Genomic DNA, 24,153 nt, shown 5'->3' with positions numbered 1-24,153 from the left:
TCCAATAAAGAGAGTTGAGCGTTCATTACGGAGCCTCTCAAGGAGATTCCCACAGGAAACTGGGCTAATGATAATCAAAGTATTCTTATACCCTTGTCTTACTCAGCTTGTTTCCACTTGATGATGACTACTTAGGACAACATCACGTTTTTCCAACTTTCAAATTCATCTGAAAAAAGATGCCAACAAATCAATGAATACAGAGTTACAATATTGAAAGAGATAATGGACGCCGTCACACCTCATCTGCTCGATATTATAGAAAGTTCCCTCTCCGCTGAATGTGTGCCTGGCCTCTTTAAGATGCTGCGTTCAGCCACTTCTGGAAGGGCCCAGATTAGATCGGGCTAACAAAACAACCAATTTCTAAGTTATCATTTATTTTAATATTTATTTCAAATTATTAGAGAGTAGTTTTGACGCAATTTTAAGAGGAACAAGGACTCGATAGCATCTTTTAAAAATTCCAGTTCAACAGTCTAGCATCACCTCAAGAGACCAATTTCATTCTCACTGTATGTGTTTCCCGTTGACATCATTCAAACATAATTAACTGAACAGTCTAAACATTCCTGAATTTCTATTTATCCAGTGTGGAGGACTGGATGGCAGCTTACTTTCTACAATAACATTTTGATGTTAGATTAAGATCCTCATAAACTACAGAGACAGTCCCACTTTACTGACAATGTTAGGTCTGTGGCAAATAACCTTGGGGTGACTTTTGATAGCCACTTGTCCTTTGAGCAGCAGACCCGAAATTACAGAAACGTGTTTTGAAAAACCTGGACTACCATAACTGCGTAAGCTCCCACTTAGTCACACAGTTGCAATTTATCCAGAACTCAGCAGCCAGATTGCAGTAAATATTGGAGGTCTCGTCATATTCTTCCAATCTTACAGCCCAGCCTATAAGTGCCTCCTTAACACTTACTTTTACAAGATGGCATTTACATTAGTTGTTTTATCCAAGATCATCTTTTCTTATTTGCATCTTATTTGTTATTTAAAGGTATTTAACTTGCTTTATTTTGCACTTACCCCTCCATCTGTTTATGTATCGGTTCAGTGCTGCTTGACATAAGTGCTCTCATGACTTGTGTTGTTTATTTTGTATTATTCTGTAAATCTTTTAATCAGGAAAAAACGTTGTGCTTAAGCTTGAAAAGTGCCATATGAATACAGTTATTATTATTATTATTATTATTATTAGAAGTATTAGAAGTATTAGAAGAGCTGGTCTGTTGGACTCCACAAAAACAGAATTTGAATATTTTCATTTTTGCAAACAGTGTCACAGGCCTCTGGTATGTGGGCCCCCGTGTCTGAATTTCCTTTCTTGTTGAAAAGGACCGAGCCGCTAGTAAAATGGTTGAATACACAAGGAGACATGGTAATGATTGGGCTGTCTCAATGTTTTGTTTTGCTCAGTGCGAAGCCAAAAATGTGCAAATATCCATTATTTTTGTTCAGTGTGAGTTCACAAGAACAAAGACAAGGCGACAAATATATACAAATAATGTTTCCTATAATCTTTCGCTTCATGAGCTGAGGTGCATTGTGTGTCTATCTATGTATTATCAAAATAGAGCAATATAGCAATCGTCTGTTTGTCTAACGAAACAGTATTGCCCTTGAAATCTCACATTGTATTGTTACACAGCAAGCTTGGTATTTACAACTTTACTATCACAAAACAGGCATTAATAGCATTTTAGCAAAAGCAATATGGCTGAAGAGCTTCACAAAGGGAAGATTGGACTCAATTTAAAATGCCCTATAATTAAGAGCTGCGTTGTCATTCAATTTTCATGGAAAAATCTTTTACCGACAGGAAATGGGGCTGACTGCCGGCAATTGGAAATGTAATACAAATATGATTATGTCTATTTTGTGAAATCAGTGTTGGAATAGTTTCTCCTTGATTCTTTTGTCTATTTGACTCTCTTCCTCTCGCTACTTATTCCTTTTCTCCAGCCTCTCTGTGTAGCAGTGTCAGCCCCTATCATGAGGTGATGCGGATGGAGAGGCGTCTTCGCTCCTCGTCTGAGGGCGCTGGTGGGCCTCGTATCCATGGAAACCACAAAGACGCCCCGGGCATAGAGGGATGTGGTCTGCTCAAACACAGAAACAACTCCTCGTCATCCAAACTAGGAAGTCTGGTAGGTCTTGAGCCGTGTGTGTGATTTTATAAATGTGTTCAGAGCTCCTAGATTATACCATGAATACATAGTGTATGTAACATATTGCATATTAATTAAGATGTTGAGGTAAAACACAACTATAACCTACTCACAACACGCACTCACACACACACACACACGCACACGCACACGCAGTTAGCGTGACTCAACAGCTCATAATGTACAACTTCCTCTTTTGTACATCCTCTCATCAGACAAAGCAAGGGACTTGAACAACATTTCAAAAAACGATGAAGAAAAAGATTAACATCTACTAGAGTAGAAAATAAGATATAATAAAAAGAAACAAGACATGACCAAATAGGAATACATGGCTGCAGTTACAAGGCAGTAATGCATTTCCCCAGATTTAATAAAGGAAATACAACTAAAACAAAAAACACTATCTATCTTTTCCAATTTTTCTTTTATTAAATGATGCCTTTTTAAAACATGACACTGAATCGTGTGTCTGCTGTGAGGTGAGTGAGGGGACACAAATAATTCACTGACTACATAGTGGTAGTTATATCTGTAGATATGGGAATTGTGTAACATCACAAACATGTCCACAGACTTAAATCCAACTTCACCACCATTTTAGCAGTTTATTTGGGTTGCTTTGTAGTCACACTTCAAACTCGGCATATATCCAGGGACCCTAACCTCCGTACTGGATTTCCAAATCGGCAGTGTATTGTTACAGGAAGAGCCCTGGGGATGAAAAGAGTGACTATAATTGACCACAATTGTAACCAGCTGCTAACACACTCCCATATAATATACTGTCTGATAGGAGATTGTGTCTAATCTCACCCGGCGCGCATGCCTCTGGCCATGGAAATACCAAAAGTGTTCGGGCAAAGCCAGGCACAGTGCACTTTGCCGTGCTTTGCAGCTTTGATTCACAAAAATAACGCTTTTTATTTTCACTCACTTAAAATAAAAAACACGTATTTTTTAAATCTGGTTTGTTTTGAAATGAATTATGCCAGTTTACATTTAGAGCAAGGGCAAAAATAATTGAAGAACCTGTTAATCTCAGACACTGACTTGAACTCATTTTGAGATGTACAAGTTATTTAAATGGAGCTAAGCGAGAAGAAGTGGTGATCTGCAGCGCTGTATTGACTTCACCATTACAAGCTGGCACCTCACGTCTTAATGTGTCACTCAGTTCAGATACTCAACAGCTCAAGTGAAGCATGAGAATCTCTAAATAAGTTATACTGTAAGTATGTTCACATGAATGTGAAAAACACACAGTGAACATTGAAAGCTATCGAAGGCAGAGCCCTGAAATGTAGTTCATTGTGACTGTGAACGGATAAAGTACTTTGACAAACTTCTTCAGTCATCTGTAGGATTTAAGCAGTATGCCCTGTTTTTTTTTGTTTTTTTTAGCTCTGGCTGTCAAACAGACATTGGACCCGTCTTTGTTGATGCATGCTGCATATCCACATTTGTTTCTGGGGAAAGGCAATAGCTACTATTGTGTATTGGTTGGCTTTCTTGCAACACACACAAGGAAGCTCTGTGGGAGGAAAGCTGTTTAAGTCAATCTCATTCATTTTGCCAGGGACTATAGGTGTCGACAAAGAGATTAAAAAAAGGGCAGGGATATACACAGCACTTTGCTATGCACTCTGCAGGCTGCACCCTCTTCTTGGCTCACACTTCACCCAACGTGGAGTAGTCTCTTCCTTTCCTTCCTCGATCCCATGAAGGGCCCTTCAGCGGCCGAAGTTGTGCAGAAAGCTTCGGTATTTCAAATTAGGTACTCGCCTTTATTTTTAGCTTGACCAAATGTTGATGGTTAGCAGAGAACACTTAGGAAGACTTGACCGATACACCAGAGAGTCCTTCTTTGAGGCAAGGCAAGTTTATTTATAGAGCACATTTCAGCAACAAGGCAATTTAAACAATTTACATAAAACATCAAAAGCATTGAGACAAAGGGCAATAAAAACACATCGTAAAAGGACATTAAAATACAATTAAAGCAGTCATTCACCTCCAAGAGCATAGCATATAAAAACAAGCTAGAGTAGAATAAGAGGCGAAGCAAATGCATGAATAAAAGTTACAGCGCAGTGTGAGAAATGATCGAATAAAAGGCAGCAGCAAGCAGAAAGGTCTTCAGCCTGGATTTTAAGTAAATAAATAACTTAAACCAGTGAGGGTATGAATAAAAGGAATAGAAAACGCGGTTCATAGTTAGTGGCCTAGACAATGTGGCCGAGCACACCATACCAAACGGTATGCGAGGTGGGTCTGCTCTAGTGTTGCTGTTTCATTACAGCCCAGTCAAAATCTAATTAACATAAAGCAAATAAAGATTACGTTTTGCAATAACAAATACCTAGTCTGTTGGATTCACGGATATCGACTGAGGTGCATCTGTGAAGCTAAAGAAAGGCTGTGTTTGCTTGAGCTGCTCGGTGATCTCATTCCAGTTGTTATTGTTCTTTGGATATCCCTTTGGGACACTGCAAGATTTGTATTTTACCAGCATATACTTTTGTTAGTTGCTCATACATTTCTGAGTGACAGCTGTGATAATGTTTTGGCAGGCTGACAGTGATTACATATAATTCCTGTTGACAAAAAAGAACAACTTTACAAGTTCTGCAGAACTTCTTTCTCATCTCAGACAGAAGCTGAACTGTGAACATGCACTTTTGTTTGTAGTTTGATCGACATACATGGCAAAATAGTTCAACTGTAATCCACTTTACTTTGACTGCTATACTTGTGCTCATCAACAGTTATAGCTTGGCAGCTGGCTTACTAGTTGTAATGGAGGCTGCATCTTGTTTTTCACATCCTTGAGTCTAATTGCTGCCTCGTAAAGGCTAGATATCATAATAAACGACACTTGTATTAATCATGGAACAGACAACGATTCACTTCCTCTCCCAGACAGAATTTGCAAAACAAGACTGTTGGTTTTTGAAACCAAAAATAATAAGGATGTTTGTTTAATGTTGGTGTTGAATGCTGACTTTTCCCAAAGCCATCATGGCAGCCAAAGATATTATACACACAATAAATCAAATCAAATTTCACATAATTTTCTCTGATGCTGGGTCTCTTAATGTCAACTGGTCACACAGTGGAGCTCCAAAAGCCGAGGCTGATGAAATACATGTATTTATCTCCAGACTAGTGCATAACCATTTGGGGTGTAAAAACAGTATAATTATCATATGATTAAATCATGAATTTCATGGGAATTAAGTAAATTGCACAATTAATGTGGTTATCAACAATCTGTGGGCTGTGTACCCCTATCAACAATAATCTGCATTCATTTAGCATATTTAAAAAAAAAAATCAGTTGAAAAAAACAAAAAAAACAACATATTTTAAGACATGGACTTCATATTAACACCACTTCGGTTCTAGGAATACCAGCATGCTCACACAAACACATTTATGAATAGCTTCTAATATTGTATGCAATGGCAAACACTCATTATAACTGGCTATGTTTCATACATCATGGTGATTATATCAAGGTAAGTTATTGTTCATATTCTAAATGTGTTCACTTTTAAATCATTGAACAGTGTAGAGGCTAATAAAATGGTAAGTGTACCTGGAAAGAATGGAGTTGATAGTCAATTAGGGGCTCATTAGCTATCCGAGAGGAACAAGAGTCTGCAGGACTCCATCCCTCGAGGATTGGAATTGACTACCTCTGCAGTAGAAACAAATGTTTCTTTTAATTCACTGAAACTTCTGATCATCCAAAGCAATGTGGCTAAAGAGCTCAGAGACGATCCGTTGAATAGCTTTTTGGTCATGTTGGGGCAGTCAGGTGTTCATTCAATTTAATTGCACGGTGCTAATGTGCTTAATCTAATGCTCACTTTTTTCTACTTCCAAATGTAAGGCTCTATTTAATGAACTATACTCATAGTGCTCAATATTCATCAGCTTTAGGTTTCACAACTACATACCATCTTTTGTGACCCTCCTAGACAACAGTATCATTTAATTTGGACCAGTCGTTGCAGATAAAGCACAGATGTAGCAAATAACAAATGATGGTGTGTCCCAGTGAATGTGCTTCCACACTGTGTAAACTCAGTGTGTGTGTGTGGAAAAGCAGGCAGGATAGGAAGTAGCATTGGTAGGGTGAGGCATTCATAAGGGAGTATGGCCGGTGGGCAAACCACAGCACTCCACACAGTTTCTCATCAAACACTTCACTTCCATTTCTGACTGTCCTTGCACTCACTACAGCCAAGCAGCACCCATCCTTCTCCGCTGATTGATTGATTTATTTCTCTTTTTGCAATGATAAAACAAGAATATGAATAAACACAACATTTCCCAACTGAGAGGTCCATCCCACACCCTCTCTCTCACTGGTTGTTAGACAATTCCGCAGGTCAAAGTTTAATCAAATTTAGCGCTCCAAGAAGCAAAAGAGGCAAACACGTATTGGGCTGTTCTGCATGGGAATAAATAGGGAGATAAATCAGGTCTGACCACACCAGAAGCCATTCCTCTACCATGCACAATGCCATGGCCGGGAAACTGGAGCACCCAAATAGGATGATGTCATTTCATGTTATCAATCACACCTGTGCTTTTCCTACTGTATGTCAAAATGTCATAAAACGGTCAATAGACATGTGGAAGAATATTTTCTTATTAAGTACTTAATCTTCTAGAAATCCTCTTCATGACCAGACTACATATTGCAGAAGTAGGAAATGTACATAGATATCTCACTCTAATTTATGACTGGAGTCATATTTTCTGCCTCAACAGCCTCGGTGATGACATATCCTCATAAAGTTGTCGACTATACAAATGTGATAGAAATCCTGAATTAAGTATGTACCAAAAATTTACAGCTATAGTGGAATTATGGATTCTGTTGCTAACAAAGTCAACAGTATAAAGCACTGGGATGTAATATTTGTCTCGCTTCAATTTTAAATGCCATTGTATGCTGAGTGTGAAATTTGTTAGGCTTTGGGATGAGTGATTATTTTGTATTGATAGGAGGAGATAGTTTAAGTAAGTACCACATGTAGGGGAGGCAGTGTGGGTAAAAATCTGTTTTGTTTTTTCATTTAACAACAGATTTTCAATCTCACTGGACATTCAATACTTCGCTCCCCTTGGCGCATTGTAAACACACCTGGCTGTGAAGCGGCTGCTCATACAGAATGAAAGTCATTTGTTCGTCCGTATATTTTCCATTGCTAGAAGCCATAATACCTGGCGGCGAAGCAAAATCTCTCTATTATGATCTGAATGCAATTATCACCCCAGAGCCCCAGTTCCGCAGAGTGTGAACAGAAACCAGTGGATTTTAATGGACGGAAAAGAACCTCTTCTCCTCTTCTCCTCTTCTCCCTGTTTTGGATGTCATTCTGCTAGGCAGTTAAGAGATGGAGCCATCTGTTAACGAGATCTGAATCTGATATTATCTCTATTAACTCGAGGATAACACTCACTCAAATCACATAAGCGAGGTAAAAAGGTGACATCTCTGGGTTGTAAAATCATATTAATACATTTCTATGGTTAGAGGGGCACATTAAAATGGGTAATTTAGCTTCAAATGAACTCTGTGTGCAATAGTACCACACGGTATGGGTCTTCATTTCTTTTCCAATACCTTTTAGCTATTAGCTTTTATGCCTGAAATGACTTCTTCTGTTTGCATGACACTGAAAAGTATCCTGGTCTTTTTTCCAATGTTAACTGCGCCAAGCATCTGGTGAAAAAAACTGTAATATTGTGTTACGCACTCACACAGTACATAGACCACAATGGCTTCATATAGGTATGGCTTTGAAGAACATTGATTTAGTTGTTCGGAAATGCGTTTTTTTGATAGTTCAGCATGTCACGCAGCACTTTTGTTCTCAGATGGGAAGAGATCAATACAAGAGTCTGGCTCTGAGGTTGTGTATGTCCAAACTGAACTGAGCTGAACAGAGTTGGATTTCAGATCCATCTGCATCTGCTGGTACTCCATGAGACTTGTTTTTGGCTCCTGATATTTGCTTTGGTTTCAGAGTTTAATTTGAGCACAACACTTCAGACAGGGTCTTTTAACCAATGTTAAGTGCTCTGAAAGCCTCTAGTAAGCATCACCAACTTGATATATGGGCGGCTGTAGCTCATGGAGTTCTGGAACCACGAGGTTACGATCCCTGGTCATTGCTCCCCGGGTGCTTCACAGCAACACACTGCTCCTTTAGGATGGGATAAATGCAGAGATCAAATTTGATGTATGTCTGTATGTAAATATGGAATATGACGAACGTATATGAAAAAAAAAATATATATATATATATATATATATATATATGAGAGATTTACTCTGCAGCAGTTTTCCTTTTGATGACCATCAGATGGCAGCATTGCCTTTTCAAATACAACTGAACCAAATCAGACATCATTCTAACCTCATAATAATACCAAGAACATGGGAGCATCGTGAAAGGTGACTTACTATAGTCAAAATTTGTTTGGACTTTTGAAGGAATAACAACACTATAATGTGAGTCAGGATACACCCAGGCCGGAGGGAAGTTTGTAAAACATGGCTTTTTATAGTGTTCTGGACCTAATATTGCTGATTCCTGAGAACATTGCTACTGACGTCTGGATTTATTTAAACCTCTATTTGATTTCATTAGAGAAAACACACACACACACACACACACACACACACACACACACACACACACACACACACACACACACACACACACACTGTACATCTGTTTTTTGTTTAACAGATGTTTTAGAGTGAAAAAGTCAAGTTGTCAAGGCAGCACATTTTGTTAGATTTATTTTTAGAGCCCACAAAATGTCATGAGACGAATGCTTTTGAAAGTTTAGATTCTCAATGCAATTTTACATGTTTAAGTAGTTATGCGCGCTGCATGTCGTCCCTTTTCCGTTTTCATGTCTATCTCTCAACTCCCCAAGCCTCCCCCATGAAAGAAATCATAAAATAGTAAAAAAAGTTTGGTCTTGTTTGTCTGCTTTTCCAGGGATGCTGACTGATGTTAAACACAACTACAGCCGGTTTTGGCAAAATCATTGCTCTCTCAAACCCAACCCTTATGATCCCCACGTAACAGGAATAGCTCAATATGTTTTAATGAGGGACAGAATATCTCATTAAGTGCAGGCAAAGGGAAATCAATAAATTCCATTCCCTAATAAAGATAACATTGCTGTTATTGCTAATGTTGATTGCTACTGTAGTGTTTTTCTATTTGGGGAATCTTTAAAACATTTTTTTTTTTTTACATTTTTCATTAAAACTGTTCATCTTAACGTGACCAAAGGTTTTGGTTATCTCTACTAGGAATGCAGCAACTAACTAACATAATCATAGTAATATGATTTATAATAATCACTGCTTCTAATTTTGCTAGATGTTTTTCGATTGATTTCTAAATTGTTTATTTTAAGCTTTGGTGTTTTTCTTCGTCTCTGCAGGATTTTTTAAACAACCTGGGTTCATCAGAGCTGGATGAAGATGATCTCATGTTAGACCTGGACCTCTCTGACGATCAGCGACATCGACATGGTAATTCTTATTTTTCCTCTAAAGGAGCTACACAAAAGACTTCATGGCAAGTGTGTGGGTGAAGCATACGACAGGTTATGAAAACTGTATCAAGCAAGCATCTGTTTACATGTTTATGTGTTGGTACTGACTTTACAATTACTACAATACTGTAGGTGTAAGGTTAAAGCCAAATGAGATTTTTTTAACACTGTCCCCAGCTGGGTAAAATACAGGGTCTGTAAATCATTGTGTAGCTGTTCCTCTGGAAAGAAGCTTCAGGTTCTTGGACAGATAGGTTATCTCCTCTCCTCTATTCAAGTGAACATTTCCTCACTCCCCCCCCCTCCCCCCCATTCACTTTTCTTTTCTTCGGTCCCCCTCTTTGCTTTCTTCTCTCTCCCTTGCTCCCTTTCTCTCTCTTTGTCTTTCCCCCCCCATATTGCCACCTCTACTCCATCACCTTAAAACATGAAACCAGCACTCTCTCTGGTTCTTTTAACATATGCCATGGCTTTGATGTAGCTGCCTCATTTACAGCAATTCATCTCCTTTTGTTGTTTTGGCATTTAAGTCACACTTCTCCTGACAAACCTCATGGTTGAAAAGTGACTGTCAGAGGAGACTTATTGCTTGTGTTCTGCCACAGTGCAGCAAGGAGGGCCAAACACAGTGTGGTGGTTGTCTGTGCGCACAACGCAAGTGAACGCGTCCTTCCTCACACATTCATGTGCAAATTTTTAACTTATTTGTGTCTTCGGAGGGAATTCACTATTTTACTGTTTTGAGTAGACGTAGAGAAGTGATTGATTGCATTTGCAAGCACTATTCTTCTTGAGTCATTCCTTGCAGGAACATTATGGTAATTTAGCACAATTACAAGCTCTTGCAAATACTGTTAGCATTGATTATATTTCAGATTGCAAATGTTTTCCTCAGATAAGACATACCAAACTGCTTAAACTAGGAGAGTTGGTGCTTCGTATGATCCATGAATATAATGACTCATCTCGGTTAACATTAGCTTGAAATGTGATTCCCCTTTATTTCTGTGCTTCTCAGACACAGGGACAACATGTTTGACTGTAAATATGGAGACGGGGTTAATCTACTCTCTCAAACTATATGGAAGTGTGAAGTTATATTCACCTATCTCTACTCTAGGCTACAAGTCCCAGGTGGACTTGCAGAATATTACAGTTGCAATCAAATAAAGTAAAATGCTCAGCAGCACTGTGGAGTAGAGAGTACAACAGAAGCACCAGCCCTAATAAACTGAATTTCCTTTGCTTATGGGGGTTTGAGCGTTTCGCTAGGGAGGGTGGGTTTGCACTCACACAACCACACACACGGATTCAAAACCCCTCTTAAGGCACCGGCTGGTGCAGAGCAAAAAGAGGCACCATCATTAATATACACACACTAACACACAAGTGTGCATGCTTAGTCATTAGACCTCATGGTTTGCAGACTGTTGCATGAAATTAAAGGTTTGATGAATTGTTCTCATGAAGTCAAGAGACTAAGACTTTGTGCTGGCGATGGGAAAAGAAGGTTCTTCACACCCCCCAAATTAAAGGGACTAATTTAAGTACTCACACACACCTGAACACACTTCTTCAGGCAGTATACACAACCAGCAGACAGACCGGATACATGCACACATACACACACACACACACACACACACACCCATCCCACACACTCTCATTGCTCTTCCTTATTATACCTCTCCCAGGTGACTAGTTGAAGCCTTTATTAAAAAGAAGCAGTTTCATAGCAATTTATGGCCAGCAGTGTTCAGCTGCAGGGCTCTGTGTTTCTAATCCAACTGTGACTCATGCCCTGTGGAATCAGACGAGGACAGAAAGAGAGAGACAACGAGACCTTTTCAAAGACATGAAGAAATGCCACATCTTGGCTTTGCCCGCCAGTTTGTATTCCAGACTCTTTCCCACTGCTCTGTCAAATGTGCCATTTAAAGTAGACGTATGGTGTTTTAAAACAACTAATGGTGTTGTCATTACACAAACCTATCAGTACTGAATTTTAATAAGCTACTTTGTGACATTACTGGTGTTTTATAGCTCAAATTTAATTTGGGAGGAAACGTAAGTTGTTATTTTTGATGAGTAATCTATGTTGTGGTCAGGTGAGGTACTTTGGCACATTTTAGCTGTCAACTGAGATGTGAAAAATGAATGTCATATAATGACGATATGTGTGTTTGGGTGTGTGCACAGTGTCCAGAGAAGACTCAAGCCAGTCCCTGGCCTCCTGTCTCAACCTGCTCCCCTCCCCCATGGACCCATCAGGAGATCGCATCCCAGGGAGAGAAAACAATCAGAGGTAAATGTGGTTATCTTTATCAATATACTGTGTTGTGTGCTCCTCCTGTAGCTATGGGGAGAATGGGCAAAACAATGCAAAAAAGCTGTCAGTGTCCTCGTGTGTGTGTGTGTGTGTCTGTGTCCACAGTCATTGACATAAAAAAAAAAGGTCTGGTATTGGCCAGCCTCAAATACGATTCAATCATGTACAATTGGCACATATGGAAGGCTCGAGAACTTTCTTTCATGCCCACAGAAGCATAGTATAGCTTCTTTTTTTGTTTACACCACTTGAGAGACAAAGGGAGAGGGAGAGGGTCACTCTCTATTCTAGGATTTGCTGATCTTGAATGTTGTTCATAAATGCGTCACATGTTTTATGTCTTTGCCTCCCATGGAGATGAGATGGGACTCTCGCACAGAAAGACAGAGGGTAAATGCATAAATAAATGATCTTTGAATGAATATAAGCTGTCTTTCTGTACTCCTCTTTCTTCTAGCAGCTGTTGGCTGAAAGAGAACACTTAGAGTTTGTGTTTGTTTGCGTGAGCACCACTGCCGAGGACGGTTCCACATCTGATTTGATTTGGCCACATAGGCTCAGGAATCGGGATAGGTGCACTCATACACACACATACACACCCACAGTGCCGCTTATTGGGTTTTATGGAGCCAATGCGGAAAAAGAGGGTTGTATCACCAGTGGTATCGTCTGACATGTCAGACAAGCAGGCAGATGATTATACTCATAGCTCTTCTCCCTGGTTTGAATGTATTTTATTTCTGCTCGCACCCATATGTATCTGTCTATCCACGTTTTGCCCTAATTAAACTGACTATGAGCTTCTCTGTTTGCAGAGATAGTGCAGGTCAACTTATGTGAGTGGTTTTGAAGTAGAGTTTGAAGGATTTATACTACACCATTGAGACATTGTACTTAGCCTTGGCTTCTTTTCTTTTTGAGAAGAGTTTTTTGAACGCTTCTAACACTCTTTGAATATTGCACTGAAAAGAAATACATTTTCTCTGTCTAGACAGTGTCAGTGAATCATGCATCACGCTGGGAATCAACCTTTTCAACCCATCCAAGGTTTTTGTCAGACAGGTCATTGGTTGTTTCATTTATACTGAAGTCCCACTTGTCTTGGGAAGTCATGTCCACACACACACACACACAGACACAGACACACACACACACACAAATATTTGCATGAATCCTTTCTGTATACAAGGTGAAGGCTAAAATGTCATTTATGTTTTCTTTTGTTTGATTGAGTTTGCCTGGACTTCAGCATCGCGATTCAGGCCATAATATGAGGAGACGGGTCCCTCCCTTTCCATCCAATCAGAGATAGTGTATTATCATAGTATCCCATTAGCAGAGCAAGGAGATCAATGAATGAATTAATAAATGGACGAGGGCATAGGCCTAGAATCCCTATATTGTCTGTGTAGCTTCACATACCTTATTTTGTAGTGCTGCTCAGAGATGACCAATCATTTTTAGACATATTTTGGATCAAAACCGAATCTTCATGCCATGCTAGCAGCTCTGTGAGGCTGTTCTTGGGCACAGTGATACTTTCAGCTTACAACAGCTAACAACAATGCCAACATGCTAAATTATGCTTATGCTATGATGTTTACCATATTTCCCATCTGAGTGTTGCTTGTTAGCATGGTAACATATGCTAATTACCCAAGTACAGCTGAGTCTGTTGGAAATGGCATTTGTTTTGCAGATACTGCCTTTAAACCAAAGTACTGGACAAGTAAATATTTGACCCGATGATGGAGCTGAATAAGATGTCAGTGCATCACCAAAGTTATTATTCATCCTGAGGGGGAAATGCATTTTCAGGTCACTCCAACCCAAAAGAGATACAGTATTTCAGTCCAGACGAACCATCCCCAGGGCTAAACCGCTCGCGTGGCTAAAAAGGTAGGCAGCAATTCACATTTAAATCAGGGTATGCCTGAATGAGGACCTAATTAGTTCCTCTTTTATATGCCACCTCTAACAACCCAACAGGCTGCACTAAAGTCTTGATCCTTTAACTCCACAATAACTCAGGTCTACAAAACTGTAGACACATCACACAATGTATCAGTGCGCGTGCTACTGACAGTGAGACAGCGATACGATATAGTGGGCTTAGGGAGAAGTGTATGTTCAGTTAACTTCACCGCAGCAAGGGAGCAGTTTGTGTAGCTGAAGTGCAGAGCAACCTCAGAAAACATAAAAAAAACCGTCTGGGTGGAAAGAGCGGCTTCACTTCCATAACAAATCACACCTTTGAGGCTTAGATCGACTTTCAGACTTCTCTTTCTTTTGATTTCAATAACCATGGGAATCCATGCCAGTAAAACATGCTCTGACTCTGGAAACAAGAGGTTCCAAAATGGAGCCCGGTCTCAGGCCTTGTTCAGACTGCTTGGCATATCCAGATTGTATTGTAAGTCTGGACCTCTACAAACCACATGAAATGAGATTTTTGCAAATCTGATCCAAAGCCACATTTGGAGGTGGTTTGGTATGCTATTTCAATTGTGATTTTTACATTTTGATCTCAGTCACTCAAATTGTCTTTTGCGTCACTTATCGATGCATAAATACATGCGTGTTCCCACCAATCAGTATTTCGGGGATGGCAACACACCTCTTGCTGCACAGTGAAGTATACAGTAGTGACATAACAAACGTTGTTACCACAGCAACTCATGCAGATGTGTGCTGTCTGGACATACAAATCCAATCTGTTCACTTGCAAACAACAATGAGGACAGTCTGTCTCAAAGATCTGATTTGACAAACAAATCGGATTTGCCCGCGTTTCTTAACCAGATCAACATAAGGCTGCTGGCACGGGTTAATTTACCACAGTGATAAATCAACATCTGCACTGATTTCTTTTTGGAGAACGGTTCACACAGGTTTTACTGGGAAATGTGCAGTCTGTGAGGGAAGAGATTGGAGAGTGGAAAGAGAGCAAAATGTGTTCGCCCTGGGCTTGCTCTTTCTTGCTCAGCCTCTCTCGCTCTTTGTCTCAGGTTCCACATTCCCTTAAGGGGACATTGATTTGCTGGAGGCAAAAGCTAGCTCCCAACTATTCACACACAAGAAAATACAAACACAGACAGACACAAGTGCACAGTAACACACACACACACACACACACACACACACACACACACACTCCTGTCAGTCAGTCAGCCTGTCCAGAGAGAGTATCAGCTGCAGGATACTGCTGGCTGTCTGACAAGGCTGCACAGAACATCTGCTACACACACACACATACACACACTCACACTCAGTCTTGCATGCACACCTCCCCTTTGATGTACAACAGTTGGATGATTTTGATGGCAAGCATTTAGTTGTGTGTGTGTGTTACTTTATAAACAGTAATGCCTCAATAACAAAGCTATAGCAGTAAACGCCATGTGTTAATATTAGTTTACATTTCTTTGAGGTGGCATATAGTCAGTTTGGAGAGGGGGAGATGGACAGGGTGGAGATCGAAGAATAGTTTGGGAGGAATAAAAGACTGGAAATATATATATATATATATATATATATATATATATATATATATATATATAGTGAATAAGAAAGTAATATGGAATCACTTTATCCACCTTGTGTATGCTGCACAGTGGCTGGTGAGCACTGCGCTCTACGTACTCATCGTAATCCATGTAATCATCGACAGCTTCGGATAAAACTAAAAGAGTGAGAATATAGGGGCAGTAGAGTATGAAGTTTAGTGATACCACTTTAGATCTTTCTCAGGCTGATAATCATTCATCATTATTGATTAATGTGCTGATTATTTTCAAAATCACTGGATTAAGGGTTTTGTCAATGAAATATGCAGAAATGGAGAGAAATGTTGATTTCCCAGAGACCAAAGTGACGTCACATTTTCTCTTATTCGACGAATAATTGACTGATCGTTGCAGCTCCAGGTGTTTCCACTGCGATGGCTTTGCAGTAGATTCATAGTAAAAAACATTGAAATCAGATAAGGGTTGAATTTATTTAATCAAAAAGTACTGCAGTGTTGCTTTCTAATTCACTTTTAACACCGCAGCTTTGTTTGTTGTACCCATCCATGCATTGTATATTAAATTGCTGACAACACCAAATGTATGCAAGTGTCATGGGCTACACATTGACAGAATGTAGGTGGGCCAAAAATATATTTTTTTGGCATCAGCTCGTGTGCTTTGTTACATAAAGCCCTCGTCAGTGCACTTCCTCTCGATAATGTTGCTCATCTTCACTGCATGACAATGATGAGTCTGCCTCCGCCTGTTAGTTGGTGGAAGAGGAGGGAGGAAGGCGTATTAGGAGGTGAATACTGATGATTAGCATGCGTGGCATATCTTAATGTCTTGTGTTAAGACATCGACTCGTCCCTCGTCTCTCCTATAGAAAAAGACACAAAAGAAATGCAATTTTGACAGTTGCAGTACAGCTGGCCTGTTGCTATGGTAACGGCAGTCTGCCTGTTGAGTCTCCCTCATCCCGTCTTTTCTTTTCTTTCCCTTTTTATTCTTTTTTATCGCTGGTAATCAGAGGAGACAACATGCAAACGTTCAGATGTGTCCTTCTCCGTTAAGCAGCGGACACTGATGAAAGTCTCAGTTCCCCCATCTCCACTTCTGATCTGATGATTCATCTGCACTTATAACATTCACATGCTCATGCATCGGCATAATACCACTTATTAGAAGAAAAAATAAACACATGTGGATGAACAGATCCCAATTTTACCCAAATGAAAGTTAATTAAATATTACTTTATTTAAGTTATTATGTTGTCTCTCCTAATAATAATAATTTGTAGCTGGTGGGCGGTTGAAACAGAATCAGCTGGGTCTTGTAATTTAAAGGGTGTCATAGATGGCAAGAGAGAGGGAGAGGATAAGACAGATAATTCTCTCACACTTGTTATACTTGAGTTAGTTGGGGAGTTAAACATCGCTCAGCAGCAAAGAGACGTGTAGAGAAGGTGTCCTGTGATTCAATAAGACACATTCGGGTAGATTTGGTGCACAGTCCCCCACCGAGACATATAATCTGTGATTATACGAAATTTGCTCACATAACACGTGAACAGGGGAACAAATGTGTTTAATGTTTATGATTCATAAAGTATATCAACCAAGTTGTGGCCTAATCCCACCTGACTTAATTTAGTCAGCAAAAAATCCTCCTACATCAAGTGACACACTTTCAAACATTCACTCATATGCACACATGCACATTTATAAAAATAGACAAGCATAAAGAATCCAGCTGAGCCTTGGAGAAGAGCTGGGGACGGATAAAATGCACTGCAGCATGATTTTCAGACACACACACACACACACACACACACACACACACACACACACACACACACACACACACACACACACACAGCACACAGGGGGAGTATGAGGGAACACAGAGTCGATTTTACTCCCTCTGTTCAATTTGCTGTAATATAATGATGCAGAATTTATTAATCCAACAAGTGGTAACAAAACTCAGTCTTTTATCTTGTATTAATCTGTGGGTTTTGAACTGTTTTACATTCAGGGACCAACACTCACTCAAAACTTAAAATACGGTTGCCGTTTTTAGTCAACTAATATTTTTGACTGATTAAGATACCGCTAAATAATAAATGTTTGACATGTACATGAACATTATGCTGCAAAGCATGTAGAACACACATGACATGTGTTGTAACTGCTTTGCAGTAGAAATTCCCATCCAGCTCAAAGATGCCGAGATGCTTTGCCTCCTAAGACTTAACAAATTCCCCTCTTTTTTCCCGTCTGTCAGGATAATCAGGTGGACTTTGCACAGTTAAAACAACTTAATTTGCCTCCCTATTGTGTCTAAAACAGATGTTTCTGCACATGCGAGTATACGCACACCAATGCACGGGCAGCGCTATCATTTGCAGCATTGTCTCTTTCTGTGACTGTAACAACAACTTTTAAATATCACTAATCAAACATTGCCACTGCTGACAACCGACAATTAGATGCCAATTTCTCAAGTGGGGGCCAACGGCAAACTGGGGCAACCCCTACTGTGAAGCCCTGGTTTCAAAGGAAATGGGTTGGTTATTTTTCTATGTTCCTGATATGTCTTTTTAATTAGAAGATAGTTCACAGACCAATCCCACAGATTGTACTCGCTAGGTATCGTCTTCCTGTGAAGCCTCAGAGGAAATATGGCTCTCTGCTCGAATGTTCACACCAGCCTAATAGACCAAACATGTTACAAATCCTGTAGTCTGCGTGTGTTGTCGCACGTAGTCCTCCGCTGTTGTTTAGCTGCTAATTTCCATCACTCTATTGGGTTTATTAAATGTTCAACACTGGGAGACTAATTAGAGTTGGCTTCCATTCTTTCACTCCTGTTTGGAGTGGGAACTTGCTGTTCTGATTTGTATCGCAAAGAAAAACATCACATTGGCAATGAATAAGTTATTCATTTGCTTTCCATTACTTAGTGGTCTGTTCCAAATATGAAAGGAATCACTCTTTTGTTACTAGATTGCAAGACATGACGTGTGTGTGTGTGTGTGTGTGTGTGTGTGTGTGTGTGTGTGTGTGTGTGTGTGTGTGTGTGTGTTTTCCTGAACTGTCATATCATTTTGTCGCATATGGAGGTTTCTTGAACAACAAAGACAGTGGCGCTCTTTTGTTTTTGGCTCTTCATGAATTGTCCGCCTCTTGTTTTGTTTTTTAACTTGTCTCTTTTTTTTTTTGTGGACCACAGCATGCTGTTTGTTGATCTTGAACATATTTTTTGCTACAGCATGCTGAGATTAGAGCGTGGTTCTAAGAAAGTGTACTGCTGTGTAATGCTAACATTTACATTCTGCAGTGAAACATTAAAATGTATTCAACCCTGTTGCTTTCTTAAATGCATTCCTTCCACTTTTGCTGACAAAAAACAGCATACTTAGCGAATACTGAATATTTCCCTTGATAATCTGTTGCTTATTTAACTGCCCTTATTCATCTTTGGGCTTAGTAGCTGCATGTGGCAGCTAGTATCAACATCACCAAAAAAAAACTTTGCTCTGAAAGAGAAAGCTTCTGTAGAGAAGTAATCACAGAACTTTGCCCTTTTGAGTCAGAGCCCTCCAATTAAATAAGTTAGGAAGTAAGTGTCAAGTTAAAATTATCATTTCAACTTTTGAAGATGTACACTTGTACGCTTTCTTTACAAGGGTTAGATGATGAGATCGATATCACTCTCATAGCTGTGCACCAAGTGGAGAGATGTTTATCCTACAGCTTAGGTTAAAGACTGCAACCTGGGACCGACAGCATGTCTGACTCAGAACAGAGATCTAAAAACAATCATTTGTGGTTCAGGGGGAGTAACCTGCTGGAACTATTTCTTTGCAAACAGCAGCTAGATTCAGTGACTGTGCACAGAATCCTCAGGTTGTGTTGTCACAGGGATGTTGTAAGATTTGGTCATATTCATATGCTGCTCACAAATGTCCCCCATACATAAATTTACAGCATATTGCAGTATTGCCAATGAACACGAGGAGCATACACCTTTAATATCTTGGAGTTTATTCCTGGTACCGTGGCACCTTTCCATTTCATTTAAAGCTAGGGTTGGCAATTCCTTTTTAAAAGCATTTTTGTTATATGTGTTGCCATCAATGACGCAGGCCTGCATTAAGCCTGCCAATCTCCTTCAGGATGGTCTACTTGCCGTTCTGCGTATCTGCTCGCATTCCTGCGCGCACTCTGCAGTCAGTGAGGTCGATGGATACGGTTAGCGATGACTTTGATTCTCTCTTTCTCTCTCTGCTTTAATCTTACTTAGGGCTGCAACTAACGATTATTTTAATAATCGATTAATCGGTTGATTATTTTTTCGATTAATCGATGAATCGGATAAACTAATGTTTTTATCAAAAAAGCGTTCATTTCCAACCCTTTATTCAAAAACAGAAGTAACATTGCAAAACATCTTCAGAAAGTGCACAAACAGGTTGCTCCTTGAACATCCCTGAGCTGTTAATTAAAACAACAAAATGGACTAACACTAAAAACATACACATCTATGCTTTACATCTGCCAAATGTGAGCCCTTTTTACTGTAATTGATCCTTCCAGAGGCTGCATTTACATACCCTGCTTTATCAATATGTATGAAATACTGGGACAGTAGGAATCTGTACTGCTCCATATAGAGCGTCCTCTTCCTTAAACTCTTTCATTCTGGGTCTCTTATGACCACGACGTCACGTTGTTGGCTCAGCCCAACTACGTGATTTGCTTCATTCTACTTTGAGTAAAAAAAAAAAAAAAAAAAAAAAAAAAAAAAAACCTGCAGCCAGATCCGCCGGTGTGCCGGTTTAACGTTAACGAGTGACAGCGTGAACTGAACCAGACCGGAGAGTGACGGCATGTTTCATCACGTTGCGTTTTTTTACAATCAAGACTGAACTGTAACGGAACATAACGGAACTTTAACGACAATACACAACCAAACACGTTAGCTAACGCGATAGCAAGCTGACTAGCTTCCATTAAAAACAAGTTTGAGGAACATGAAGACGCTGATTGGCCAAGACTCGACTTGTCAAAGATCTTCTATTTTTGAGAACATCACAACCTCAGCTTTTCTCGTGTCTCACTCCAATCTCAGAAACGCTGGCCGGCCAGTTGCTCTGCTCCGCTCTTTTTTTCTTCTTCTCCGCGACTTATTACCCGGCGTAATAATCGCGCGACACAACGAATCGATAATGAAATTCGTTGCCAACACTTTTGATAATCGATTTTTATCGATTTTATCGATTCGTTGTTGCAGCCCTAATCTTACTAAATCCTTATAAGGCGATACTGGTTTGCATGTATTCATTTATTTGCTGTTAATGGGAATATAAATTGTGGACACGTGGATCTAACCTGCGTACAGAGTCTGCCATAATGAAGTTGCGCGTGCAGGATCTCTGTCCTGTAAACCCTGTATCCTGTGATTCAGTATGAAAACTTCTGCTGAGAGGTGATATAATTGTGTCAAGGTGGGGACAAAAGTGCCACTACAAGATAACAAATCTGAATTACGACTCATCTTAAACAATACCTCTGAGATTAGGCAGGCTGAAAGTGATGAGAGGAAATGAGGTGAGGACAGGAGAGAGAAGCATTTCAATTTATTTTAATGTTGTTGATGTTGTTACAGACCGTCATCATAAAACATTAGCAACACGCTGTGCTGTGTTTGCCCCGCTTACCGAAATACATATCCAGATTGGGAATTTGCAATGCCCTTACGTGTACAGACCTGCCCCGGGTTTTCTCTTCACTGTTTGCTCCAGAAAACCCACATTAATAATGATAGACAGACAGATATATACTCTCTTGTCCCTGTGGGGAAATTTGACTCTCGCTACAAAGCTAGAACCGTCAACACATACTGTATGGACAAAAAAACACGAGCAAACAAAAGATATTGAAGAGTACAGAAAAATGCAGTACAGGTAATACAAATACAAACATTCACACCCCAAGGTATCAATCAGTTTGTAGTTTTTGTACCTGTACTTCAGGCTACTGTTTGGAACTCCAACTGATCCAGGCACAAAGGAGTTCTTAAACCGATTGTATCGTCTCATACGGAGAGTTCAGAAGATGGGATGGATCAGAGGATTCTCTTTACCTGTTTAAGTTCACACTGGTCAGAAAGAAACTAAAGATTATGAGGATCTTTATTTAATTTTTTACTAGGGATTGTTATTGCAGTCTGAACCTAATGTGTTGTAACAACGTGAGCAATGTATAGCAGCTTAAAATATAAATACATTAGCATTATCGCTACATGCAGTATATTGGTAAGTCTCACCTGAGCACTTTGAGCTGCTTGTCGCCGCAGGGTCAAGTGGAGTATAATGAGACTGAGGCTTCTTGAATAAACACACTCACAAACACATTCTAAGGTTATTGAAATTATGGTCCTTTATTATCATAGCGTTCGAATAAATAACGTGAAATTATCATGTCCTTAAGTAATGAATAGAATAGATGGAACAGTTAATGTGCCCTCAAAATAATAATTCCCTTTGGGTTGGGTATTAGCATTTTTTAACATGGCTCTGTTGATTTGAGATTATAAAACCAAAAATTCAGCCTCAGTCAACCAGTGGTTGCTTTTGTGATCTATTGTCACCTTTGGCATTCATGCTTTTATAATCCATTATCATTATTGAGATTGCAAACAAGCAGGATTACTTTTGAATAAGCGGGGACAAACATCCTTGTTTTAATGTTTTCTTAACTGTTTTAAATCCTGTTTTATCTGCATTATGTTTTGATGTTTTTAATGATTTTATGTGAAGCACTTTGAATCGCCTTGTTGTTGAAATGCTATACAAATAAACTTGCCTTCCCAGATAGCAGTCGACTACAGGGCGGATCCGCCTTCAGGTTGGCAGATCCGCCTTGCTGTCAGACCCAGTTTGGCCACGTGCACCGGTTACGCCCCGCCTCCGGATCGCGCACCTTCAGACCGCGGATTAACTGCGGAAACAGGCGGATGCCGCCTCTCACTGAAGTACAAGCAGAATAGCTGCAGGTGTATTTATATAGCACAAGTCTGTGTAATTTATATATATATATAATTTATAAGCAAACAAACAATTTTATTTTTTATTTAAATATATATTCATAAAAGAATCATGACTAAAAAATAGCCTCTTCCCATATGCTGTGTTCTAGAAGATTCTAGGAGAAAGGATAGATGACAACAAACAACCAATCATGATCATGAAGTATGTATACGCCCTACTTCCAACTGACGTTCACGTCTCATTTCACACCTGTCTTTTCTAATCTGACGCCAGCTGCACCACACGTTTTTATAACGTTTTAGGTAAGTGTTCGATATTATATTGGTTGCTACTGTCGAATTATGCTGGACTATTTGTGGTTACTGTACACGCGCCGGAGAGGGGCGTGGTTAGTCTATTTCTGTTGTGGAAGTCCCACAAACGTAACATCAAACACCCTGGATCTGGGTTCATCATATCCGTAACCCGCTCAGCCTCTCCATGACATGAGCTGCGTCTGATGCAGCTGCTTTCAGTCGGCAGGACGTCAGTGATGACGATTCAGCGTCACGTTGCACAAGCTTTAATTTATGTCATGGAGCAATAAAGGTGTGTCTAAGCTTTTTGACCAGCTGTGGAGGATGAAGCAGGAGTCAGGACACTGTTTGAATACTCTTCTCAAGAGAGAGCACAGGACACTTATGCAACAGACACGTTTGTTCCAGAAGGGATAAAGAATGGATTTAATTGGGGCTGCAACAACGAATCGATAAAAATCGATTATCAAAAGAGTTGGCAACGAATTTCATTATCGATTCGTTGTGTCGCGCGATTATTACGGCAGTCAATAAATCACGGAGAAGAAGAAAAAAAAAAAGAGCAGAGCAGATTAACTTGCCGCCAGCGTTTCTGAGATTGGAGTGAGACACTTAAAAAAGTTCAGGTCTTGATCTTCACAAATAAAAGATCTTTGATGTATTTTAAATATATGTTGGTTAGCTTTGAGATTTTTCTGTAGTTATTTTGAGTAATGGAGGATCCGGGCCAAATTAGCCGCTTTATGAACGGGTCCAAATTGAATATGGCCGCATCTGTGCCGGATCTGGTCCGGATCTTCGACGTGCATCCGTCCCGCTGTGCTTCTAGCCTCCGATCCGGACCCGTTTTGCGGATCCGTTCCGGAGCCTATGATACCTCCTGGGCGGATCCGGAACGGAGTCAGTTTGCTATCTGGGTTGCCTTGCCTAAAGAGTAAAATAAATGCTATAACGCTTGCATAAATACACGCCAAACAAGTAATGTGTTAGATTTCCTTGTGCAGTCACACTTAGTCGTGGACTTTGTGAACCCATTGCAGGATTTTGTGCCTAAAAAGGGAGCATGTTCTGGAGTACCGCTATAAGGCTTGGATGCAGGATACAATGTTGGGCAATGCGGCTTGGCCATATTCTTTGAAAGTGGAAACTGTAATGTGACACCTGGGACCAATATGA

At 39.9% G+C, this 24,153-nt stretch overlaps 1 protein-coding gene across 1 annotated transcript in view; it reads left to right on the top strand.

The window, feature by feature from the left end:
- ccser1 (coiled-coil serine-rich protein 1) overlaps positions 1-24,153 on the top strand; it is a gene marked incomplete at both ends in the record, with an annotated part of 104,828 nt that overhangs the window by 3,113 nt on the left and 77,562 nt on the right. Inside the window, 3 exons of the mRNA XM_079221709.1 lie at positions 1,978-2,162; positions 9,672-9,762; positions 11,985-12,090. Coding sequence (XP_079077835.1) covers positions 1,978-2,162; positions 9,672-9,762; positions 11,985-12,090 — 382 coding nt within the window. The remainder of the gene's footprint in view (positions 1-1,977; positions 2,163-9,671; positions 9,763-11,984; positions 12,091-24,153) is intronic.

The sequence above is a fragment of the Taurulus bubalis genome (genome assembly GCF_910589615.1).
Source record: "Taurulus bubalis genome assembly, chromosome: 8".
In the NCBI taxonomy this organism is placed as follows: domain Eukaryota; kingdom Metazoa; phylum Chordata; class Actinopteri; order Perciformes; family Cottidae; genus Taurulus; species Taurulus bubalis.
This window is presented reverse-complemented; position numbering and strand designations above follow the sequence as displayed.